Source organism: Mus musculus, chromosome 2, assembly GCF_000001635.26.
Source record: "Mus musculus strain C57BL/6J chromosome 2, GRCm38.p6 C57BL/6J".
NCBI classification, from domain to species: domain Eukaryota; kingdom Metazoa; phylum Chordata; class Mammalia; order Rodentia; family Muridae; genus Mus; species Mus musculus.
This window is the reverse complement of record NC_000068.7, coordinates 121,445,416-121,459,778: the sequence shown is the minus strand read 5'-3', so window position 1 is coordinate 121,459,778 and position 14,363 is coordinate 121,445,416. Positions and strand designations below refer to the sequence as shown.

Sequence of the window (14,363 nt, the reverse complement as noted above, 5' to 3'; positions counted from 1 at the left end):
GAGGCTGAAGGGGATCTCTTTACTTGAAGTTCAGGACAAGCCTGGACAATACAGTATAACTTCTCTTTTAAAAATATCTACACCCCCCCACCCAGCTGTGTGTGGTGGCACACGCCTTTAATCCCAGCACTTGGGAGGCAGAGGCAGGTGGACTTCTGAGTTTGAGGCCAGCGTGGTCTACAAAGTGAGTTCCAGGACAGCCAGAGCTGGGCTATACAGAAAAACCCTGTCTAGAAAAAAAAAAAAAAAAAAGTGGGAATGGGTAAGGCCCTAGTTTTTATTCTTAGTACCTTAACCCCCTACAAGACCCAATGATAACCAAGCAGTTGTACTACACATCTTTATGAAGGCAGAGGGAAGCAGAGTTTGAGGCCAGACTGGTCTATATAGTGAATTCTAGGACAGCCTGGGCTACAGAGAAACCCTGTCTCAAAAAGATGAAAGGTAAATTATACCCACACATAGACTATCAACAAACTGCCTATAATTATGTAACATGAAAGATGTAAAAAATTACTAATAAATAATAATGGTGAGCACTGAGCCAGATAGAGTACACAGAAGCTGAGGCAAAAGGGTTACAAGTTTTAGAGCAGCTTCAGCTACATCTCAGTCTCAGGTGGGAATACTTGAGTATGCATTCTTACCCACGTATGGATGGGCTTATGGAACTCAGAGGTCGGGTGGTGGTCCCTTAGTCACTCTAATTCTGGGTTGGTGCTGACCTCACAAAGCCTGAAGTTCCTGATTAGACCAGCACAGCCCCCCAGTGCAGGGAGGGATACAGGAACATCCCACCACTCCTGGATTTTTAGGGAGTTACTGGGAATCCAAACTCATTTTGCTTTTGAGGCAGGTACTTACTGAGTCACCTCTCCAGGCCTGATCCAACATTTTGATATCTGTGTTCCCATTTCTAGAACCTAAGTGTTTATTCCAGTTGTTTGTAAATACAGTTGATAACTTAAAAGCCCCCAAAACAGATGCTAGCCTTTGATACTCATAAGCTAGCCTGGAGAGTTAGTTGAAGCAGCTTTCAAGTTAGGGAGGGGTCTCAGTTTGGAAACAGCCTGGTTTATACAAGAACAGATCCAAGGGGAAAAGTGCATAAGCTATCCTAGAAACATATGCATTTGGATCTTTTGCAGAGGATCCAAATGTACTCTACATTGCCAAGAAAGAGCTAGTCAGGTGAGTGATACTAACATACCACTTAGTATCTGCTGCTTAGAGCTGGCAAGATGGCTTGGTAGAAAAGGGCACTTAAATTTGTTTCCCATGTGGTAGTTATTAGAAACACTATGGCAGTAGAGGAATCACACACACAATATAAGAGCCTGCATTTGAACATTAGGTACTTCTTTATACTGATTGTTCACACAGTTTCATCAAGGTCCAACATAGAAACTGACAATAAAATAGAATATATAATGCATTTGATCTGAGATGAAACTGAAGAAAAAAAAAAAACAGCAAAACAGAACACTTTATTTCAGTCAGTCAGTCAGTCCAGAATGTCTAAAAAAGCACATTATCAGTTGGTTAGGGCAATAAGAGCCTCCACCACATTGCCCATGTGTTCCCTCAAGCTCCTTTCTGCTGCTGCTCGAGAGATCTCCATTTCCGTCATCTGCAAAAGGGAAAATCACGTCACCAAAGCCTCTTCTCCACTTGTTTCAGGAGCCCAAATTAGGTAGCACTTCTCTTGTGAATCCATTAAAAAATTAATACTCACTATCAACTCCAGATCTTCCTTCTTGATAGTGACCTTCGCCAGTTCCTTCTCCCTGTAAATATTTATACATTTCTTTTCATTCTCTGCCTCTGCTATAAACTCCCAGAAGGAACACTCCCAGCTACTCACTGAAAATGGGTGGAACAAGGTTTACTGAAAATAGCAAATAAACGCGCCAACTCTTTCCCCTGGAGGTTTTACAGTAAGGTATCCTGGAATCTTTCCTTCCACTAACAAAGTTGTAATCCCTAGATCTGTAGAAATTGGTTAAAGACGTAAACTTTTTTTTCCCCTGGAGAACGAGGACCTACCGGTAGTGCTGGTGGTGTGCTTTAAACTTACCGCTCTTGTTTGGCCTTTTGTTCCCTGGACCGTCTGTCTCCAATGACGGACATAGCCTGTAGAAAACACGAGTCAAGTTATCTACCACCGTGCCACGCAAATTTTCTGATCTAAAACGCAATACCAAAAATAAAAACCACGTGGTTTTCAGGTATTCACAACTACGAGTGTTCTCAGGACCAAAGGACTACGCCTAATTTCGTGCACATGAGATCTATTTAGGCCCAATCTCTATCGAATTCTTAAGCAAACAGCAGACTGGGTGGGTGCTGTCGCTTAGCCCCACCCTACTGCCAAATCCCACCATTGCTATCAGCCTTCCCGGAGCCCCAGTGAGCAGCAAACCGGTCAGTCTCACCTCTCTCCCGCCCCTCTCTCAACCCCTCATACAAGCTCCCAGCCAACTTCACCGTTTCAAGATTCGAACTCTGGATCTCCTTCTCCTCCGCATAGTCAGTAACCCGCTCTAGGTCAGCAGCACCACTGTCATGTTTCCTTGGCTTCTCGGGAGGCCGCTCCGGGCCGCTGGTCTCGGTCTCTAACTCCAACTCCACGTCTCCCTCGGTCGCCATTTCGATCTCACCGCGCCGCCGCATAGGCTGCCGCTTCACAACTTCCGGCAACCCTCACAGCTTCCGCCCAGATAAGGGGCGGGGTAGGCGTGGACCACACCTTTGTGCCTGTCTTGAGAAGCTTCAGCTAGCAAAGAGGTTCGCTTTTGACTTCCTCTCCAGCTTGTTTTCTGCAGTCTCCTTCGACTATCTGTTCACTACCCACACCACCAAGGCACATTGTTCCTAAGAGCAATCCTTTCACACATAGAGACACACACATGGAATTCTGTCCAATCAAGGTGGCTAATCCTAAACCAATTAAAAAACCTAATCCCTAGACCTGATAGGCCAACTGCTCCTAATCTCAGAATAACAGTCCGAATGATCCCGAATAGGAAGCCCGGCGAAGGCATCTTCACAAGACTATTTGCATCTATCTACCACTTCCTGGTAACCTGTATTCATTTTATGACATGTCTATGCTGCCTTAAGACGAATGATTAGGCCAGCAAAGCGACTGTCCAATGGGCGAAAATCCCGAGAAGCTGCTGTTTCTCGTCAGTTTTTCCAATACTGGATCTACATCTAACAAAAATGATGGGTGCAAAAGTTGTCACCGGCCGGAGCACCACCCAGGGTCTTGCACAGCAGCACGGTGGAGTCAGTAATGTAGTGGAAACCCCCTTCAATCAGGTGAGACATTTGGGAAGAGATAGCTAAAAAGCTAGGAGTTGGGATGAGAAACCTGGTTCTTTGCCTGGGTAATAGGTAAACATCTCATTCCACATTCCCAGCCATAGATCATTAGGAAAAAGTTAAGTGGTTCAAGAATACACCAAAGTTTAAAGTTCTTGCAATGAAAACCTTACTAGTGCTTTGTGGAAGGTAATCCTAAGAGGCTCATAACCAGACAGAAGGATGGAGGGTTTGGGAATTTGACCATTGGTTAACCCCACACCCTTTGAAAAACTCTGCATTGCTTCTATCCCCAGGCATCCTGCTGTGGACCTGTTTCTTGGACCAGTGGCTGCCACTCTCTGACAGAGTCTAGGTGTAGCCGCCTGCTCTACATCCTCCTCCACGTGGGAGCCTCAGCAATCTGCTGCCTCCTGCTTTCGAAGACAGTGGTAGAAAGGGTCTGGGGCAAAGCACATGGGGTAAGTCGGCAAGGGTTGCAATGTGAGGGAAAAAAAAAAACCTTTAAGATTTGGGACAGGGAGCAAAGGAGTCAACCTACCAGTAAAAAGTTGAGACTGTCCATAGATTGTGGCTGGCCCTGACTTTTCTCACAACCAACTCCCTGCAGATCCAGATGCCCTCAGTGCTATGTGCCCACCTGTTTGGCAGCTCGGACTGCCCAGTTCTCAGTGGCTCTGGCGCTGTGTATCGAGTGTGTGCAGGAACTGCCACCTTCCACCTGCTGCAGGCTGTGCTGCTAGTTCGCCTCCACTCCCCCACCAACCCTCGGGCACAGCTGCATAACAGGTTTGTGTTTAATTTTTTGGATGGGGATGGGATAGAGGGAAGTAGACACAAGCTGGCTAAAAGAAACTCCAGGATGAAGAAAGAACACTGTAATAAAGAAAGTATGTTTATAAACTCCTGGGCTCTAAATTTTAAGTAATAGTTATATGCAAACCTTCTCTAACTGTAGTGTTGCTCAGATGTGACTGTGGCATCCGAGTTAGAACTTGGACTACAATGGGTTGGGGCTGGTTCCACCTGCCATACTTTTTTTCTTTCTCTCCTTTGCCTATTCTCCTCAATCTGGTTTTCTCTCTACCCTAACTAGCTTCTGGAGCCTCAAGCTGTTGTTCCTGTTAGGTCTCTGTGTCGTTGCCTTCTGCATCCCTGATGAGGATCTCTTCCCAGGTACTCTTCATCTTACACTGTGATCAGCAAGAGTAGGCTACAACTTCCTACTTAAGAGCAGGAAGCTGGACTTACATTACACACCTGTAATCCTAGCATTCAGGAGAGTGAAGCAGGATTGAGTTTGAGACCTGCCTAGGCTATGCAGCATTTTAATCAAAAGGGGTGGGGGTTTGGGGGGATATGATACATCATGACCAGCCAGAGCTAAAAGTTCCCAATGGTGCCTGTCTTGCAGCCTGGCATTATATTGGCATCTGTGGAGGCTTCACATTCATCCTATTACAGCTGGTGCTTATCACAGCCTTTGCCCAGTCCTGGAACAAGAATTGGTAAGGTTGGGCTGGAGAGATGGCTCAGAGGTTAAGAGCACTGACTGCTCTTCCAGAGGTTCTGAGTTCAATTCCCAGCAACCACATGGTGGCTCATAACCACACATGACACACACACATTTGTAAGAAGCACCTAACCCTAAAGGCTCCTCCAAGGAGGTTGGCAGACATTACTCAGTACAGAAAGGCTAGGCAAAGGCCATAGCACGTTTGCTCCCATGGCCTCCCAGAGAATACCAAAATACTCAGGAAATCAGATATTTAATGGCATTTACTTGTGATCCCAGCACTGGAGGAGGAAAGAAACAGGAGGGCCAATAATTCAAGGCCACAAAAAAACACAAGCAGAGCAGGGAGTTCCAAAGTCAGCCTCTTAAAACAAAGAGGCACCAGGCATGGTGGCACATGCCTTTAATCCCAGCACTTGGGAGGCAGAGGCAGGGGGATTTCTGAGTTCAAGACCAGCCTGGTCTTCTGAGTGAGTTCCAGGACAGCCAGGGATACACAGAGAAACCCTGTCTCAAACAAACAAACCCCCAAAAACAAACAAAAAGTGGTAAATACCCATAATCTCAAGACTCAGGATGCAGAGGCAAGAGTTCAAGGGCAGTCTTAAGTGTAGGTACAATCCTGTCAACAAATGAACCAAAAGCTCAAGAATGTACTGTGCGGACCAGTAGGCTGACTAACCAGTAATGGGTTAAAGTTCTAATCCCCTAACCACTTGTCTTTAGGCAGACTGGTGCAGCTCAAGACTGTAGCTGGCTCCTAGGTGTGTCACTGGCCACACTAGGGTTCTACAGCATGGCGGGTGTGGGAGCTGTGTTGCTGTTCCACCAGTACACACACCCTGACGGTTGCCTGCTCAACAAGATGTTACTCAGTCTGCACCTTTGCTTCTGTGGCCTCCTGTCTCTCCTCTCCATCGCACCTTGCATCCGCCGCAGTGGGTATATGCTATTTAACATTGCAGATTTGGGGGTGTGGTGTGTCCCTTTGAGAATTATAGCCAGTGTTACTGGCCTTCCCAGTCTCAGCTATCTAAAGTACCTCTGCTGCTTTTGTCTCTCCCCCAGAGTATATGGGGGGGGAGGGGGGGGGAACAGGTGCAGTGGAGTACTAACTCCTGTTCTCCCTAGAGCAACCAAACTCTGGCCTCCTACAAGCCTCTATCATCAGCTGCTATATCATGTATCTGACCTTCTCTGCACTGTCCAGCCGTCCCCCAGAGACAAGTGAGGACCCAGACTGCCAGTATAGTGCTTAAGACCTTTTCTGAGCCTTCAAAATACCCAGCTTTGTTCATAACCCTGTTCTCTCATTGCCCCTTGGCAGTAACCTTTCAAGGACAGAATCACACCTTGTGTCTGCCTGGCCGGAATAAAATGGAACCACAAATACCGGATACCTCAGTAGCAGTGTTTAGTGCTGGCATCATGTATGCTTGTGTGCTCTTTGCTTGGTATGTAAAGGTGCCAACCAATGGGAAGTGTGAGCGGACACCCAGGACTCACTGAAGAATGTCCAGTGCTGAGGTTTATTTAAACTGTAGAGCAAGTCTAGAACCAGAAAAGCTCCCCACGAACAGGGACAATTTCTAAGAATAGCACTTTGTCAGATGATCTGCATGAGATGACGGGGGCAGGAAAGAATGTTTAAAATGCACAGACTTTAGGGGCCTCTGAGTGCACAATACCCTCCAGAAGGATGTTGACAGTAAATGCTACCAATCTTTCACATTTGGCCCAAGGTTTAAAAACCTCTTTCTTTCACAGCAACGAGGCTTCCTACCTGGCCGAGTTATTTGGACCCTTGTGGATTATCAAGGTTTACAAGTATGAGTTCCAGGTGAGCATCAAGAGCTCAAAACCCCAACAACCCTCCCCCAAACACAGAGACACACATCCTACCAACTTCTACCCAGAATGCTCAGATTCTAGCTGCTGTTTCCTTTTATTGAGTACCCACAATGTGCTAGGCACTGTGCTAGATACTTTACATACATAGTCTCATTTCATTTCATCCTCACAACAACCCTGTGAGGTAGGTATTTTCTCCATTTCACAAATGGAGGAATTGAGGCACAAAAGATTAAACATCTCACCAAAGTTTGCATAGCCAGTTATATGCTGGAGCAAGAATTTGAACCCAGGTGTGCCTCCACTTCTTACACCAGGTCAATCTTTTCAAAGGGGAGATTTTCTAAATTAGCACCCTCACACTGTCTTAAAGCCATTTCAAAACGTGTTGCCTTGTTTTACAGAAGCCCTCAGTCTGTTTCTGCTGCCCCCAAACAGTGGAGCCAGAGGATGGTGAGTCACATGCGCAATCTAGCCAAGCTGAACCCTGTGAAGGGCCAGAGCCCTCAAGAGCCTTCACAATAGTTGGGGGAAGGGAGTGTCAGCAACATTGCTCCCCATCGGCACTTCTCTCTCTAGGGCAAAGGAGCAGGGCCAGGTCAGCTGACCAAGAGACCCCTCCAGCTGCTCAGGTGCAGAGCCAGCATCTTTCCTACAGCTACTCTGGCTTCCACTTCGCCTTCTTCCTTGCTTCACTCTATGTCATGGTTACCCTTACCAACTGGTTCAGGTAAGAAGAAAGCAGACATAAGATACTCTCCTGAAAATCTAGCAATTTTAAGGAAACACTTTAAGGCCATTCCAAAAGTTCTTGGGAGAGACACACAAGGATCTGCCCTGGTTATGAGGAAGTAGGGAGGTTCAAAAGCTAAGGCCCTGCATCATCTCTAATCAGCCTTTGGTTTCACAGCTATGAGGAAGCAGAACTGGAGAAGACCTTCACTAAGGGTAGCTGGGCTACCTTCTGGGTTAAAGTTGCCTCATGCTGGGCCTGTGTCCTCCTCTATCTGGGGCTGCTCCTGGCACCACTGCTGGCTCCCCACTCAGAATCACCACCACCCTAGTATATTCAGGCAACACTGCCATGGCATCAGTACTGCCACATAAAAACTGGCTCTTGATCTGTAGTAACAAACTGGGAGACAGACCCTTTAGATTATGCTCTTAATCTTAGCTCCAGGAACACCCAGCTGAACTCAATACCTCAAGGACAAATGAGCAGTTATCGGTGCATAGGCTCAGTAAGTATCTAAATTTGAAGAAGCAGACAAACTCACTAGTTCATTAAAGCTCAAGAGTCTAACTCCCAGGAAGTAAACCCAGGAGCCTTACCTGATCCTAGCAGTGTGGCACAAGACCCTTTCTGGTTCCAGGGCTGGAGATAAGGTCAGGGAAAGACCTACAGAGATTGAAGATTTGGGTCTGCTCTTAGCAATCAAAAGGAAATGAGTAGCTCAGCCCTAAGCAGTGGTGGAAGAAGCCCAGACCACAGAACAAACCAGGGCAGGGGAAGAAGGGAGCAGAGGCTACCATAGGTTTTAATCCTGGTCTTGAGGTCAAAGGAAATGGAAGACAAAAACCACCTTCATTCCATGAGGATTGACAGAACAGAAGAGAATGTGAGCATCCAGAGTGGCTGACCACCAGAAGTTGGTGAGCAGCAGGATTTTTTTTTTTGGCCAACTTTCAAGCAAACAAAGAATGAAGAGACATAAATTTGGGTCTTAGATCCTTCCCTCTTATGACCCTCAATACCATCCTGGGGATGGTGTCCAAGGTCGGTGTGGGGGATAAAAATCACAGAAAAGAAGTCTCTATAGTTCTTAGAGGACTCCTCTGCCATATAACTGGAGTGCTTTTCCGGTTGCAATAGTTAAAATAAAGGCTTCTTCTGTGATGTTTTCCTTATGAAGTCTACAAATCCATAATCTCTTAGGTGCCTAACAAAACTCCCCCCTTTTAGTGGGGAAGGGCAGTCACTCCTCCATCCCCATGCCCCCAATCCCCAGTCAAACCAGGCGCTCAAGGAATTACAAAGCTACTTTTAATACTTTGGGGTGTGCCCCACAGGAATAAAAAACACTGGGAAGGGGTAACCCCCTCACCCCCAGGAGTGGCCCAGAGGGAGAGAGGCTACCTGAGGGGAAGGAAGCACAAAAGGAACCCGCTGCAGACTCAGGGCAAAGGGAATGCCATCGGTGCTGGGACCTGTGAGCACTACAGGAAGAAACTCGAGCATGGTGGGACTGGCTCCAGGCACACAGGCGGAGGGCAAGAGGGTTGGACACGAAGCCACAAGGCTACTTGGGTTCCTCCTTCTTCTCGTTTGCCTTTTTCTGCTTCTGCTGCATGATCTCCGAGTCCCTGGGGGTAGAGATGATGGGGCACTGGGAGGTACCAGAGGGCAAAAAGGACAAGATGCAGGGGATGAAGGGTACAGAGGATAAGATGGAAGTGGATGGGACAAAGTTCAGCATATGGCTGCTATATTCCCACCCTAGGAGAACAAGAGGAACAGAGCTAAGGGTCAAAAGGCAATCAATCAGTCTCCATATGGCTGTTGCCCAAGGGGTCAGAAGTCTGGCCGCTCAGGCCCAAGGCTCTCTATTCTGTACTAAGTACCACACCCCAACAACACTAGTGAGAAAGTCGGGAAGAGGGAGGAGAGACAAGCAGCAAGGAGGGTCAAAAGTACTGGGCTGTCAAAACAACTACACTTGATATGTGAAGCCCCTGCCCTTGCCCTTAAGGTCAGAACTAAGGCCCGCAGAAATCAGCCTGCGGACAGGGACCCGCCCCAGTCCCTTCCTGTATGGCTGTGACCTAACAATTTAGAGTGGGGAGGAAATAAAACCCTAGAGGAAGCAATGCACTCTGCCCCTCACATCTAACCTAGACTTGGACCCTGCAATAGCTCTCTCTCCTGGTACACCCCTTTCTCTAACCCAGGTCTCCCCGTCCAGTCCCGGCCCGACCCTTCCTTTTCCCTCCCTGGGGCTACCTCTGCTTGCGGGCGGCAGCAGAAAGCCCATCATCTCGGCGCTTTCCCTTAACCGAGTCGCTCTGCTTCTTCATGTTCTTCTGGCGGGCGAGCTCTCGCTGGTTACCGCCTAAGAAGAAGAGAAGGTACAAAGTGAGACGCCGGAGCCGCTCCACGTACACACCAGCGCCCCTCCTCCCCGCAACTGGGACCCCGACCGTCCCCCCAACCCCCGCCGCAGCGCCGACCCCATCGCGGGGCTTCGGCTGCCCGGGGTAGGTTAACTTGGGGGTGCGGGAGGACGGTGCGGTCGAGACTGCTGGCGGCGCGCGTCAAGTTTGAGGCGGCGCGGGGGCCCAGACAGCTGCTGCGGTGTGTGGGACGCGCCGGGGCCTCACGGGCACGCGCCGGGGCCCACCACTCAGGGAACCCGGCTTCCCCAGCGCGGAAAGCCGGCGGCGGCCCGCGCCCAACACAGGGGTCTCCGCAAGTGGCGGCGTGCAGAGGGCTGCGCTTCCGGCTGGGCGGGAGGCAGCTGGAGAGCGCTCCCTAAAGACCCTTCCGCCCGCCGGGGAAGCCGAGGGGACGCACACGCCGGCACCCGGGCGCGCGGGGAGCGAGAGCAGAAAGAAAAGGGAGAGAGGAAAAGGTCCCAGCACTCACGGGTCATGGCGACGGCAGCGGCTCCAACCTGCCTCCGTTGCGTCCCCCTCGTTCGGGCCGACGTTGCAGGCCCCGCCCCCTTCGCGCGACGCCACCAAGTCGTCTTCTTCCTCCCGCCCCTTCACGCCCGGGCGCCCGCTTTCATTGGGCAGGGGGAAACACGTGGAGTGCGGTGCCACGCGCCAGTCCCGGAGGGCGAAGAGCGGAGCTCGGCGGGCGGAGCGCTGGCACGGGGCGGGGCTTCCCCGGAGCGCTGGGTCCCAGCCTGTAGAAACTAGGCCGGGTCACGTGGCCGGGGGGTGGAGGGGTGCGGCTGGCGATGTGGCGCTCCGACGGGGCCGGGCACGTGACTAGGCAAAGTGACCTCATGTGGGACAGTTTAGGGTACTGACTGACAAAGTCGCCCCGAAGGAACGCGGGGGAGGGGCGGGGCGGGGACGGGACGGGGTGAGGGCGGGATTTCCTAGGTCGTTCATCCGGTTATGTGCTATCAGTTCTCTGGAGCTAAACTTAGTGCGGTTCCCCGGTCTCCGAGCCTCTTGGCCGAACACTTGCCACAGTTGTCTGAAAACATACGCAGACAATTAGGAAACCCCTTTCCACTTTCCTCGCCCCTAAGCGCAGCCAGTTTTAGTGTGTCATAAAGTGATCCTGCAATCATTTCCCAAGAGCTTGAGTCCAGAGCTCCTGCATGCACATCTCCACTACTGAACTGGACTTAAGACTGCCCACAGAAACTTTGAATGTGCCTTGGGGGTGACGAAGCATACCCGAATCTGACTGTGGAGTTACTTCAGGAACCGAGATTAGGGAATGCTCCTATTTTATTAGTTTGCATCTCTCTCTTTCTCTCTCTCTCTCTCTCTCTCTCTCTCTCTCTCTCTCTCTCTCTCTCTGTCTCTGTCTCTCTGTCTCCTCTCTCCTCCTCTCTCCTCTCTCTCGACCGTGCCTACATTGTATCATTTCCCCTAAACCTTACATTTGGTTTGTAAGAGAAATCAGGCTGGTAACTAAATCTTTATTTTCGGTTGCTGAATCACAGATGCGCGCGCCCCCTGTAGAAAAGATTAGTTAAGCCTTCTCTCCCTTCCCAGGTCCAAGACAACAGGAATTCTGCTAAACTATCATGAAATAACCCCAACATGAACCAGAACAGTAGGATGCGTTTCCTGCTGACCAGAGGCACTTTATCCTGTCCAGTACCTTCACTAAGCAGCTGAATTCAGAGACTTCACTCCACTCTTTCACCAGAGTCGCCTAAGACTACTGAAAAACACAGATATTTACACTACGATTTATAATAGAAAAATTACAGTTTAAAAATAATTCTAGCCGGGCGGTGGTGGCGCACGCCTTTAATCCCAGCACTTGGCGGATTTCTGAGTTCGAGGCCAGCCTGGTCTACAGAGTGAGTTCCAGGACAGCTAGGGCTACACAGCTGTTGTCTCGAAAAACAAAAACAAAAAATAATTCTATGGTTGGGGGTCACCACTACATAAGGAACTTTATTAAGGGGTCGCAGGACTGGATCCATGAACTCTCATAAAATGGTAGGTATGGTGGTGTGTTATCTGTAATCCTACTACTCCCATAGTGAGAAGAGAGGTAGAGATGGGAGAATTTTCTGGAAGTTCAAGGACCAGTGAGCCTGGAATACAAAGCAAAAGCAATCCAACAGAAACAATGACAGACCCTGCCTCAGAAAGATAATAAAAGACAGTGGTGGCACACGCCTTTAATCCCAGCACTCCGGAGGCAGAGGCAGGCGGATTTCTGAGTTCCAGGACAGCCAGGGCTATGCAGAGAAACCCTGTCTCAGGACAGCCAAGGCTATGCAGAGAAACCCTGTCTCGAAAAATCAAAATAAATAAATAAATAAATAAGATAAAAGTGAAAGTTGTTCTCTAAAGACACACACCGGGATGAAGGAAATGAATTTAAATGTATGGTGGTAAATTTTGATGGGACTGTAAACTAATGCCTATCCCAGAATCAAGTTGAGACTAAGACTTCAAACTGGCTTTGTGAAGAGCAGATAGGAAACAAAACCACAAAACAAAACATTACCATCTTCAATTTTTCCTATGTTCAATCCCACTTGAACTATTAATATTTTTAAAGATTTTTTTTCAAAAATATGTGTGTGTATATGTGTCTGGGTGTGGGTTTGTGTAGTACCCATAAAGGCCAGAAAAGTGTGTTGGATAGCTTCGTGGCAGAGTAGTTACAGGTGGATATGAACCACCCAGTGTGTGTGTGTTGAGAACCAAATCCCGCCCCTCTGCTGAAATATTGTTATCCTCTTAACCACAACTGAGTCATCACTACGGCTCCTGCTATTAATGTTAATATGTTTCAATTTTTCTTTCTCTCCCCATCCTCCTCCTTGCCTAACTGCCCACTGGAAATTAAACCAAGGTTTTTTGTTTTGTTTTGTTTTGGGGGGGGGTTGAGTTTTTTTTTTTTTTCTCCTTTCCTTTGTTTGTTTTGGTTTTGGTCTTTTGTTTTATTGAGACCACGTTTCTCTGTGTACAAAGTAACTGAATGGAACTGCTGCTTCTATGCTAGGGAGAAATTGGTGGGCTCCATGGACCTTGATCTGGGCCAGTGAAGTGATTCACGCTGCAATGGATGGATGTAAAGATGGAGAATGGGCACAGCCACGGAGGGGCAAGAAGAACCCTTGAGGAGAGGGAACAGCCAGCCTGTGAGAGCCATCAGACCCTACTCCCTCAGGCCCGCAGGCCCATGCAGAGCCATGGTTAGTGAGTGAATACTAAGTTGCCTCTGAAACTAGGTCAAGGAGACAGAAGGACAGTACTGACACAATGACAGCAACGCTTACCAAGGCAAGACTTAAGCAGAGGCACAGAGTAAAATGGGTTCATAAAAGCAAGGGAGTATGTTCCCATAAAAAAAAAGTGTCATAAAAATAAAAAATGCCCTTGGAGCAGGGAAGACAGATGGCACCCTGACAGCTGTTGTAGGGACACTGTAGGAAAACAAGCAGCTTCACAGTGGACTTGGGGAGCCAGGCATGGCTGTTTACACCTGTGACTTCAGGACTCTGGAAGCTGAGGCAGGAAAATCTGGAGTTCAAGGGCAGCCTGGGCTACATAGTAAGACCCTGTTTCAAAAAACACACGCCCTTAATCCCAGCACTGGGGAGGCAGAGGCAGCCTGGTCTACAAAGTGAGTTCCAGGACAGCCAGGGCTACACAGAGAAACCCTGTCTCGAAAAACCAAAACCAAAACAACAAAAAAAAGAAACCAAGCATGGTGGCACACACCTTTAATCCCAAAACTAGGGTGGCAGAGGCAGGCAGATTTCTAAGCGGTTGGAGCTAGCCTGGTTTACATAGCAGTTACAGGCCAACTGGAGACTATTAGACTCTGTTTCAAAAACAAGAGAGAGAGAGAGAGAGAGAGATTGGGTAAGAGAACCACAAAAAAATGTTTTTGACTGATACTAATGCAAACACTCAAGTTCTTACAAAAATATCATTAGAAAGTGATGGGAGAAACTACACACACGTGTGTGAGGCAGATGAGTTACATTTGGGAGCATCTGGGAGGACTAGATTCTTTCATTTTCTTCTGTTTTCCAGCACTTAGGACTGAGCCCAAGGCCTCTCAAAGCCCAGAGCCACTGAGCTATAGCACCAGGAATTTTACCTTATTTTGAATAATGGTCTCTCCAAATTGCTCAGAGAGAACTGTGAACTTCCTGTTTCAGCCTTCCAAGCTGGGATTAAAGGTGTGCCTCACCACACCCAGATCCAAAAGTATTCTTAGTAGGCTTACTAGTGAACCCACATTTCTTTTTCCGTTCACTTTTGTCTTGGAGATGAATTGCCCAGGCTGCCTCTCTTTCCTCAGTGAGATGGTCAGTGCACCTCACCATAGCTCAGTGCAAACTTGCCTTTCTACATTCGAGGGTCTTTTCTTATTTGAGAGGGGTATGATGGGAATTGAATATGTGGCCTGTGTATGCTAAGTACCTGCTTTACTCTGGCTCACTTTATG

General features: G+C 48.4%; 3 protein-coding genes across 8 annotated transcripts; 1 reads left to right on the top strand and 2 right to left on the bottom strand.

Moving 5' to 3' along the window:
- Positions 1 to 1,338: 1,338 nt before the first annotated feature.
- Hypk (huntingtin interacting protein K) lies at positions 1,339 to 2,691 on the bottom strand. The gene is made up of 4 exons (NM_026318.3): positions 2,488 to 2,691; positions 2,078 to 2,133; positions 1,736 to 1,787; positions 1,339 to 1,630 (listed from the first exon to the last, which is right to left on the bottom strand). The coding sequence occupies exons 1-4, from the start codon at positions 2,671 to 2,673 to the stop codon at positions 1,535 to 1,537; spliced, it is 390 nt and encodes a 129-aa protein (NP_080594.2). The 5' UTR covers positions 2,674 to 2,691; the 3' UTR covers positions 1,339 to 1,534.
- A 323-nt stretch (positions 2,692 to 3,014) lies between these two features.
- Serinc4 (serine incorporator 4) lies at positions 3,015 to 8,602 on the top strand. Of its 4 annotated transcripts, NM_001025371.2 has the most exons (12): positions 3,015 to 3,324; positions 3,624 to 3,788; positions 3,938 to 4,116; positions 4,424 to 4,503; positions 4,742 to 4,835; positions 5,570 to 5,781; positions 5,975 to 6,070; positions 6,171 to 6,297; positions 6,611 to 6,683; positions 7,099 to 7,147; positions 7,274 to 7,424; positions 7,605 to 8,602. In NM_001025371.2, the coding sequence occupies exons 1-12, from the start codon at positions 3,226 to 3,228 to the stop codon at positions 7,756 to 7,758; spliced, it is 1,479 nt and encodes a 492-aa protein (NP_001020542.1). In that variant the 5' UTR covers positions 3,015 to 3,225; the 3' UTR covers positions 7,759 to 8,602. The 4 variants fall into 4 exon arrangements, 3 of the variants coding, with proteins under 3 accessions (NP_001020542.1, NP_001350026.1, XP_017174638.1); NM_001363097.1 differs by lacking the exons at positions 5,975 to 6,070; positions 6,171 to 6,297; XR_001783158.2 differs by lacking the exons at positions 7,099 to 7,147; positions 7,274 to 7,424; positions 7,605 to 8,602 and having other exon boundaries at positions 3,200 to 3,324; positions 5,570 to 5,785.
- Positions 6,359 to 10,581, bottom strand: Serf2 (small EDRK-rich factor 2). 3 transcript variants are annotated; one of them, NR_110986.1, is made up of 3 exons: positions 10,338 to 10,581; positions 9,696 to 9,804; positions 6,359 to 9,191 (listed from the first exon to the last, which is right to left on the bottom strand). NR_110986.1 is itself a non-coding variant. In NM_001290837.1 (3 exons), exons 1-3 carry the CDS (start codon positions 10,342 to 10,344, stop codon positions 8,796 to 8,798), a joined length of 402 nt encoding a protein of 133 aa, NP_001277766.1. In that variant the 5' UTR covers positions 10,345 to 10,581; the 3' UTR covers positions 6,359 to 8,795. The 3 variants fall into 3 exon arrangements, 2 of the variants coding, with proteins under 2 accessions (NP_001277766.1, NP_035484.1); NM_001290837.1 differs by having other exon boundaries at positions 6,359 to 9,081; NM_011354.3 differs by having other exon boundaries at positions 6,359 to 9,058.
- Between the last annotated feature and the right edge of the window lie 3,782 nt (positions 10,582 to 14,363).